This window comes from Penaeus vannamei, chromosome 34 (assembly GCF_042767895.1).
Source record: "Penaeus vannamei isolate JL-2024 chromosome 34, ASM4276789v1, whole genome shotgun sequence".
NCBI lineage: Eukaryota > Metazoa > Arthropoda > Malacostraca > Decapoda > Penaeidae > Penaeus > Penaeus vannamei.
The window spans coordinates 1,388,801-1,399,762 of NC_091582.1; the positions used below are offsets into that span (position 1 = coordinate 1,388,801).

At 47.0% G+C, this 10,962-nt stretch overlaps 1 protein-coding gene across 1 annotated transcript in view; it reads left to right on the top strand.

Annotated features, from left to right (window-relative positions):
* Positions 1-10,403, top strand: part of LOC138868035 (neurofilament heavy polypeptide-like) — a 40,203-nt gene extending 29,800 nt beyond the window's left edge. The window contains exons 2-5 of the mRNA XM_070145462.1: positions 7,314-7,466; positions 8,256-8,414; positions 9,813-10,197; positions 10,282-10,403. Of these exons, the coding sequence (XP_070001563.1) occupies positions 7,314-7,466; positions 8,256-8,414; positions 9,813-10,197; positions 10,282-10,403 (819 nt within the window). The remainder of the gene's footprint in view (positions 1-7,313; positions 7,467-8,255; positions 8,415-9,812; positions 10,198-10,281) is intronic.
* Positions 10,404-10,962: the final 559 nt, after the last annotated feature.

Genomic DNA, 10,962 nt, shown 5'->3' on the forward strand with positions numbered 1-10,962 from the left:
CACACCCCACATCTCCCTCCTTCTCCACGAAAGCAAAACATAAAACAAGAGAAAAGGAAAAAGACAGAATCAATCCCTCACCGCATACAATAAAAGAAAATGATTCCCAAAGCCATAAAAAAAGGATACACGTTAGACCCAAATTATCATTATCATCACCATTATCATTTCCTTATTAGGCGGTGTACGCTTTGTCGGAGTCCGCTTAATTGCAAGTAATTGAGTTATTTATTTACACTTTATGAGAGACACTTATTTCTAAAGGTGGGGAGTAGGAAACGGGTATTTTGTGAACGTTAATGTTATCAAATTGCCTTTTATTGAGAATTTTAATTGTGTTTGGTGTGATTTATTTTTGCTCCCCCCCCCCCCCCCCAGAGGAATACGTGTTTCATTGCGTGTGGTATATTTATTTTTGTTTCTGGTATGTGTAGACGTAATGTATAAGTACATTGTATTTCAGTATTGTCGGAATACTTTTAGAATTTGCGTTATTTGTTAATTATTTGGTAATAAGTTAATAATAGCTAATATTAGTTGATTTTTGTTAATATTAGTTGATAATCATTGATATTAGTTCATCATTGATGTCACTACTATTGTCATTATTACTGTTGTTTCTGGTTTTATTTAATTTATCAGTAGTATTATCATTATTCTTATCGGTATTATTTTTATAGCATTATTATCATGACTGTTATCTCACTTTCTATTTCTATTACCATAATGATTATCATCTTGATTATCATTGTTATCATATTTCTATTAGTTATCATTCCTCCTTCATCATCACTTTCTTTACCTCTCTTCTCTCTCCTTATAATGATTATCATTTTGATTATCATTATCATCATATTTCTATCAGTTATCATTCCTCCTTCATCATTACTTTCTTTACCTCTCTTCTCTCTTCTATGATTATCATTTTGATTATCATTATTATCATATCTATATCAGTTATCATTCCTCCTTCATCATCACTCTCTTTACCTCTCTTCTCTCTTCTTATAATGATTATCATTTTGATTACCATTATCATCATATTTCTATCAGTTATCATTCCTCCTTCATCATCACTTTCTTTACCTCTCTCCTCTCCTTCTTCTTCTCTCCCCCTCTCTCCTCCACCTCCATCTCCTTCATACCGTGAACATACACAACCGCCCAACAAACATTACACCTTCTCTACACTCAAGACGCATTGCAAGCAGAGAATAACTACCACACCTTACCACAACTCAGGATATGCTGAGTATAACAGCAATCACCATTCTTTACCTGTGGCTGATAAGCACGATTTTTTTTTCCTTCTTTTTACTGAGAATTTGACTCCTTCAAGTGAAGTAATGGTAGTATGTGCGTAGGGATTATGTTTGGGGGGATTTGGGGGATTTGGGGGTGTTATACGTGTTGATGGAGGTTTATATATATATATATATATATATATATATATATATATATATATATGTGTGTGTGTGTGTGTGTGTTTGTGTGTGTGTGTTTGTGTGTGTGTGTGTGTGTGCGTGTGTGTATGTGTGCGTGTGTGCGTGTGTGTGTGTGTGTGTGTGTGCATATATACTTAAATATATAGATAGATAGATGGATAGAACAATAATAATAATAATGATAATAATAATAGTAATGATAATAATGAAGATGATGATAATGATAATAATAATAATAGTGATAATAATAATAATGATAATAATGATAATGATTACAATGATAAACAAAACGACCACAAACGCCGGCCGCAAATACAGCAACCCCCGCCCCCCACTCCCTCACCCCACTCCCTCACCCCCATCCCACCCTCCTCCCCAATCTACCCCCAACTCTCCAGCTTATTTTAGTTCTCTTCTCCCCTTTGCTTCTCCTACCCACATCTCTGTGTCTTTTCTTCCCTTTTTCTATTCCCATTCTTCGCTTTCATTTTTTTCTTTTCTCTTCTCTCCATCTCTCCCTTCTCCTCTCTAACTCCTGTTCCTTCCTTCCTTTCTTTGCTCTTCCTTAACATCAAGACCCCCCCCTCTCATCCCCCCCACCCCACCCCAATCCCCTCGCTCCCGCCACATAGCATTCCCCCTCCCCTCCCCCCCAACCCCCCAATTTAAAAACCCACTTTCCTCCTCCCCAACTTCAAAGTCCAAACCCTCCCCCCTCCCCAACGTCCATCCTCTCCTCCCCCAACTTCTCCCCCTCCCCCCACCCTACACAAACTCCACCCCCACCACCCCTCCCTAGCCCCCAATTTGAAAATCCTCCCTCCCACCTCTCTCCCATACTTACATACTTACATACACACACACAATCATACATACATACATAGGTAGATATTTACATACATACACACATACATACATATATACGTATATATATACATACATACACACATATATACATACACACGCATACACTTTCATACATGCACACATGCATACATAGATAAGTACATATATACATACATACACACATACATATATACGTACATATATACATTCCTACACACATACATACACATATACGTATGTATGTACATATATACATACCTACACACATACATACACACATACGTATGTATGTACATATATACATACCTACATACATATATACACACTTTCATACATACACCACACATACATACATATGTACGTACATATATACATGCACACATGCATACATATATAAGTATATATATACATACGTACACACATACATATATACGTACATATATGCATGCCTACACACATACATGCACACATACGTATGTATGTACATATATACATACCTACACACATATATATACACGGACACACATTCATACATACACCACACATACATACATAGATACGTACATTCATACATGCACACATATATAAGTACATATATGCATACATACACACACACATATATACGTACCTACACACATACATACACACGCACACACATTCATACATACACACGCACACACATTCATACATACACACGCACAGATATTCATACATGCACACGCACAGATATTCATACATGCACACGCACACACATTCATACATATACACGCACAGACATTCATACATACACACGCACACACATTCATACATACACACGCACAGACATTCATACATACACACGCACAGACATTCATACATACACACGCACACACATTCATACATACACCACACATACATACATATGTACGTACATATATACATACATACATGCATACATAATTCACACTAATTCCTTCGTCCGCAGAAATTAGATAATAAGAGACATAGGGAGAGGGAGAATGGGTAAGGGGAGGGGGGAGGGGTGACAGAAAGGGGGGGGTTGACGTTGACTTAAATGGGGGAGATGGGAGGGGGAAGGGGGAAGGGGAAGGGGGAGGGGTGAGAGGGGGATAAATGGGAGGGGAGGGGAGGGGTGAGAGGGGGATAAATGGGAGGGGGAGGGGGTGAGAGGGGGATAAATGGGAGGGGGAGCGGGAGGGCATGGGTAAAGTGGGGGAGGGGGTGGGGAGGACATGGGTAAAGTAGGGGAGGGAGGAATAGAAGCATTGGGTAAGAAGGGAGGTGGGGGTAATGGGGAGAGAGAGATGTGGGGAAGGTAATGAGGTTGGTGGAGATGGAGGGGTATTAATATGGGGGTGGGAGGGGGGTAGGGGAAGGGAGTAAAGGAGAGGAATTGAAGTTTTCAAACACTTTTCATTCTACAATCTCATTAATGTACATGAATGAATATGTAAGGATTCTCTTTCCTATTAAGCTAATGAAGCAAATTAATAAAAGAAGAAGAAGAAGAAGAAGAAGAAGAAGAAGAAGAAGAAGAAGAAGAAGAAGAAGAAGAAGAAGAAGAAAAAAAAAAAAAAAAAAAAATATATATTTATATTATATACATATATATATATATATATATATATATATATATATATATATGTATATGTGTGTGTGTGTTTTTCGTATATTTCTTATGCTACATTTTTTAGCAACTATCCATTTTCTATGCTACAGCACAGGAAAATTTCATGCAGTCGTGTTAAACAATATTATACCTACATTTATACTCTCTTTGCTAATCTTGATATCTGATACCATAACCAAATTAAAAGAAATGATCGTATCCTTATTATTACGAGATGAAAAAAAAAAGAAAAACGATATATTAAAAAAACGAAAATAAAGAAAAATGATGTATTCAAAAAACGAAAAAAAAGAAAAACGATGTATTCAAAAAACGAAAAAAAAGAAAAACGATATATTAAAAAAACGAAAAAAAAGAAAAATTATGTATTCAAAATACGAAAAAAAAAGAAAAACGATAGGACTATTATCAACACAATTGATAAGATCAATCTCATTATCATCCTCACCTTCTTAATTATGAACGAATCCCCTTCTCTTGTATGAATACCATACATCATCTTCATTGCAATAAGATATTCTCCCTCATCTTAAGACCTATCATCATCACACCATTGCATCATCTCTGTCAACATCTTCACCTCCCTGCATTTGCAAGACAAAGATACAGCTCATGATGAGACAGAGAGATTGCAAGTTGTTAATTAAGATCTATTGCAAGTTGCACGATTCTCAGGCCAAACCGCCGGGGTCCTGTGAGCGCTGTTGCATATGGAAAAAGTTGATTAAGACTAACCATTGTTGCAGGGACACCCGCATCTTGCAAGGGTTGAAGACGGTTATCGTTTTCCCTTTTTTTTTCTCTCTCTCTTTCTTTAATCTTATTTTTTTTCTTCTTTTTTTTTAAATTCTTTTTTGCATGAATTTGGCCACCCTCCCTCCCTTTCTCTCCCTCCCCCCCCCACCCCTTCTCCCTTGCCACTCTCTTCCCCCAGAAGCGAACGGCTTAGTTTAAGAGTGGGGAGGGGGGGTAGGGGTGGGGGAGGGGGAGTGGGGGGGTAGGGGATGGGGAGGGGGAGTGGGGGGGTAGGGGATGGGAAGGGGGAGTGGGGGTAGGGGATGGGGAGTGGGGGGGAAGGGAAAGGAAAGGAAAGGGAGGCTGGTTGACGTAGGGGTGGGGTGGGGGGGGTGAATCGTGATGGTATATTAATGAAGTAGAGATTCTAAATTAGGTATAGGATTTTTAACCCTTTTTTTCTCTCTGTCTGTCTTTCTTCTCTCTCTCTCTCTCTCTCTCTTTCTCTCTCTCTCTCTTTCTCTCTCTCTCTATCCAACTTTATTTCCCCCGCTCTCTCTCTCTCTCTCGCTTTCTCTCTCTCTCTCTCGCTTTCTCGCTCTCTCTCCCCCCCTCTCTCTCTCGCTCTCTATCTATCTACTATTATCTATCTATCTATCTCCTCCCCTCTCTCTTTCCCTCTCCTTCCCCCTCTCCCTCTCTCCTTATCTGCTCATCCTTCCTTACTCTTCTACTTTCTCCTCTTTCTCTGTTTCCTCCATTCACAGACACGCACAAATCATAACCACAAACAAAAGCATACACACAAAAACAAAAACACACAGGAAACATACACGAAGGAGTGCACGAATACACACGGAAACTTACACGAACGCACATAAGACCTTCCACGTACACATATCATACACCTACACGAACAAGCACACAAAGAACATAAATAAACACCAGCAAACACACAAGGACACACACAGAGAAACATTCGTGAACACACAAGAAACGCACATAAACGCACACAAACAAACACACACGAAGAAATACACACACAAGAACACACACACAGAGAAACGCGCACAAACAAACACACGTGACCACACCCAGAAAAACGCACACAAACAAACGCATATAAACAAACACACACAAACATACACGAACACACACGAACACATGCAAACAAGCATACACTAACAGTCAAATACACCCCCTAAAAATAACAAACACACCCACGGACACACACACACAAAAAAAAAACATTTACACACGAACACGCGAACCCCCCAAAATAGACAACCACAACCACGCAAAAAAAGATAATAATCATAATAATAATAATAATAAAAGTAAAAATAAAAATAAAAATAATAATAATAGAAAAAAAACAACGCAAAAAAAGATGATAATAATAATAACAAATAAATAAATAAAGTAAAAAAAAGAAGATAATAATAATAATAAAAACAAAAAAACATTCACACACACGCACGCACTTACAAACACACACTCGCACTCAACCCCATAACTCACTCAGCTGTCTCGTAAAACCTCACCTCACGCGAGAACAAAGACGATCTCCCTTGCTTAACATCGCGTTTATTGCGAGGTTCGGGGAGGGGTTCAGCGGAGGGGGGTTCAGGGGTTTAGGGGAGGGGGTTGGGAGGGGTGCTGGGGGTTCAGGGGAGGGATTTTGGGGATTCAGGGGAGGGGGTTGGGAGGGGTTCAGGGGAGGGGGTTGGGAGGGGTTCAGGGGAGGGGTGTTGGGTGTTCAGGGGAGGGGGGTTGGGAGGGGTTCAGGGGAGGGGGTTGGGAGGGGTGTTGGGGGTTCAGGGGAGGGGGTTGGGAGGGATAATTAGGGGTTCAGGGGAGGGGGTTGGGAGGGGTAATTGGGGCGTTCAGGGGAGGGGGTTGGGAGGGGTGTTTAGGGGTTCAGTGGAGGGAGGGTTCAGGGGAGGGGGTTGGGAGGGATAATTAGGGGTTCAGGGGGAGGGGGTTGGGAGGGATAATTAGGGGTTCAGGGGAGGGGGTTGGGAGGGATAATTAGGGGTTCAGGGGAGGGGGTTGGGAGGGGTGTTGGGGGTTCAGGGGAGGGGGCTAGGAGGGGTGTTGGGGGTTCAGGCGAGGGGGTTGGGAGGAGCAATTAGGAGTTCAGGGGAAGGGGTTCAAGGAAGGGGGTTGAGTATTCAGGGAAGGGGGTTCAGTATTTAGGGGTTCAATGGTTCAGGGGAGGGGGTACAAGGCAGGGGCTTGGCTGGGGGTTCAAGGGAGGGGGTTCAGGGGAGGGGGTGGGGGAGGGGTTGGGGTTTTTCAAGCGAAGGGGTTGAATTTAGATTCAGGGGACGGGCGGTTGGTCGGAAGAGGTTCATCTGGTGTTCAGGGGAGGGGGTTTAGTGAGAGGTTCAGGGTAGGAGGTCGGTGAGGTTGCTCAGGGGTTCAAAGAAGGTGAACCTCCCAAGTCGGCCAAGGAACCTAAGAAGCAGTCGGCCAAGGAACCTAAGAAGCAGTCGGCCAAGGAACCTAAGGAGCAGTCGGCCAAGGAACCTAAGAAGCAGTCGGCCAAGGAACCTAAGAAGCAGTCGGCCAAGGAACCTAAGAAGCAGTCGGCCAAGGAACCTGCCAAGTCGACCAAGGAACCTAAGAAGCAGTCGGCCAAGGAACCTGCCAAGTCGGCCAAGGAAGCTAAGAAGCAGTCGGCCAAGGAACCTGCCAATTCGACCAAGGAACCTAAGAAGCAGTCGGCTAAGAAGCGGTCGGCCAAGGAACCTGCCAAGTCGACCAAGGAACCTAAGAGGCAGTCGGCCAAGGAACCTGCCAAGTCGGCCAAGGAACCTGAGAAGCGGTCGGCCAAGGAACCTGCCAAGTCGGCCAAGGAACCTAAGAAGCGGTCGGCCAAGGAACCTAAGAAGCGGTCGGCCAAGGAACCTAAGAAGCGGTTGGCCAAGGAACCTAAGAAGCAGTCGGCCAAGGAACCTGCCAAGTCGACCAAGGAACCTGCCAAGTCGACCAAGGAACCTGCCAAGTCGGCCAAGGAACCTAAGAAGCAGTCGGCCAAGGAACCTGCCAAGTCGGCCAAGGAACCTAAGAAGCAGTCGGCCAAGGAACCTGCCAAGTCGGCCAAGGAACCTAAGAAGCAGTCGGCCAAGGAACCTGCCAAGTCGGCCAAGGAACCTAAGAAGCAGTCGGCCAAGGAACCTGCCAAGTCGGCCAAGGAACCTAAGAAGCAGTCGGCCAAGGAACCTGCCAAGTCGGCCAAGGAACCTAAGAAGCAGTCGGCCAAGGAACCTGCCAAGTCGGCCAAGGAACCTAAGAAGCGGTCGGCCAAGGAACCTGCCAAGTCGGCCAAGGAACCTAAGAAGCAGTCGGCCAAGGAACCTGCCAAGTCGGCCAAGGAACCTAAGAAGCGGTCGGCCAAGGAACCTGCCAAGTCGGCCAAGGAACCTAAGAAGCGGTCGGCCAAGGAACCTAAGAAGCGGTCGGCCAAGGAACCTGCCAAGTCGGCCAAGGAACCTAAGAAGCGGTCGGCCAAGGAACCTGCCAAGTCGACCAAGGAACCTAAGAAGCAGTCGGCCAAGGAACCTGCCAAGTCGGCCAAGGAACCTAAGAAGCAGTCGGCCAAGGAACCTGCCAAGTCGGCCAAGGAACCTAAGAAGCAGTCGGCCAAGGAACCTGCCAAGTCGACCAAGGAAGCTAAGAAGCGGTCGGCCAAGGAACCTGCCAAGTCGGCCAAGGAACCTAAGAAGCAGTCGGCCAAGGAACCTGCCAAGTCGGCCAAGGAACCTAAGAAGCGGTCGGCCAAGGAACCTGCCAAGTCGGCCAAGGAACCTAAGAAGCGGTCGGCCAAGGAACCTGCCAAGTCGACCAAGGAACTTAAGAAGCGGTCGGCCAAGGAACCTAAGAAGCGGTCGGCCAAGGAACCTGCCAAGTCGACCAAGGAACCTAAGAAGCGGTCGACCAAGGAACCTGCCAAGTCGGCCAAGGAACCTAAGAAGCAGTCGGCCAAGGAACCCGCCAAGGAACCTGCCAAGTCGGCCAAGGAACCTAAGAAGCAGTCGGCCAAGGAACCTGCCAAGTCGGCCAAGGAACCTAAGAAGCGGTCGGCCAAGGAACCTGCCAAGTCGGCCAAGGAACCTAAGAAGCGGTCGGCCAAGGAACCTGCCAAGTCGACCAAGGAACCTAAGAAGCGGTCAGCCAAGGAACCTGCCAAGTCGACCAAGGAACCTAAGAAGCGGTCGGCCAAGGAACCTGCCAAGTCGGCCAAGGAACCTAAGAAGCAGTCGGCCAAGGAACCTGCCAAGTCGACCAAGGAACCTAAGAAGCGGTCAGCCAAGGAACCTGCCAAGTCGACCAAGGAACCTAAGAAGCGGTCGGCCAAGGAACCTGCCAAGTCGACCAAGGAACCTAAGAAGCGGTCAGCCAAGGAACCTGCCAAGTCGACCAAGGAACCTAAGAAGCGGTCGGCCAAGGAACCTGCCAAGTCGGCCAAGGAACCTAAGAAGCAGTCGGCCAAGGAACCTGCCAAGTCGGCCAAGGAACCTAAGAAGCGGTCGGCCAAGGAACCTGCCAAGTCGGCCAAGGAACCTAAGAAGCGGTCGGCCAAGGAACCTGCCAAGTCGACCAAGGAACCTAAGAAGCGGTCGGCCAAGGAACCTAAGAAGCGGTCGGCCAAGGAACCTGCCAAGTCGACCAAGGAACCTGCCAAGTCGACCAAGGAACCTGCCAAGTCGACCAAGGAACCTAAGAAGCGGTCGGCCAAGGAACCTAAGAAGCAGTCGGCCAAGGAACCTGCCAAGTCGACCAAGGAACCTGCCAAGTCGACCAAGGAACCTAAGAAGCGGTCGGCCAAGGAACCTACCAAGTCGACCAAGGAACCTAAGAAACGGTCAGCCAAGGAACCTACCAAGTCGACCAAGGAACCTGCCAAGTCGACCAAGGAACCTGCCAAGTCGACCAAGGAACCTGCCAAGTCGACCAAGGAACCTAAGAAGCGGTCGGCCAAGGAACCTAAGAAGCAGTCGGCCAAGGAACCTGCCAAGTCGACCAAGGAACCTGCCAAGTCGACCAAGGAACCTGCCAAGTCGACCAAGGAACCTAAGAAGCGGTCGGCCAAGGAACCTACCAAGTCGACCAAGGAACCTAAGAACCAGTCGGCCAAGGAACCTGCCAAGTCGGCCAAGGAACCTGCCAAGTCGGCCAAGGAACCTAAGAGGCAGTCGGCCAAGGAACCTGTCAAGGAGTCGGACGAGGAACCCAAGAAGCAGTCGGCCAAGGATACTGCCAAGTCGACCAAGGAACCTAAGAAGCGGTCGGCCAAGGAACCCAAGAAGCAGTCGGCCAAGGAACCTGCCAAGTCGACCAAGGGACCTAAGAACCAGTCGGCCAAGGAACCTGCCAAGTCGGCCAAGGAACCTGCCAAGTCGGCCAAGGAACCTAAGAGGCAGTCGACCAAGGAAGCTAAGAAGCGGTCGGCCAAGGAACCTAAGAAGCAGTTGGCCAAGGAACCTGCCAAGTCGGCCAAGGAACCTCAGAAGCAGTCGGCCAAGGACCCGCCAAGTCGGCCAAGGAACCTGCCAAGTCGGCCAAGGAACCTAAGAACCAGTCGGCCAAGGACCCGCCAAGTCGGCCAAGGAACCTAAGAACCAGTCGGCCAAGGACCCGCCAAGTCGGCCAAGGAACCTGCCAAGTCGGCCAAGGAACCTAAGAAGCGGTCGGCCAAGGAACCTGCCAAGGAGTCGGACGAGGAACCCGAGAATCGCTAACCGTATTCTGTTTTTGTACCCTCGCCCGCCGTTCACGAGGTGCGTCCTGAACAATACGGTGTGTGCCAAGTTCGGGGACAGGTTCGGCATCCTCGTGTTCAGACCGGTGCGGTTCCGTCGATGAACGAATTCCACCGAAACTAAAATACTTTCGGAATGGATGAACAAACCTTTAGATTGATCTTTGGTGGGGGGGGGGGGTTGTCCTGGGGTTCAGTTAAGGAGGGGTTTGTGGGGTTGTCCTGGGGTTCAGTTAAGGAGGGGTTTGTGGGGTTGTCCAGGGGTTCAGATGAGGGGTTCGTGGGGTTGTCCACGGGTTCAGTTAAGGGGCTGGTGGGGTTTCCCAGGTGTTCAGGGGAGGGGTTGGTGGGGTTGTCCAGGGGTTCAGTTAAGGAGGGGTTTGTGGGGTTGTCCAGGGGTTCAGATGAGGGGTTCGTGGGGTTGTCCACGGGTTCAGTTAAGGGGCTGGTGGGGTTTTCCAGGTGTTCAGGGGAGGGGTTGGTGGGGTTGTCCTGGGGTTCAGTTAAGGAGGGGTTTGTGGGGTTGTCCAGGGGTTCAG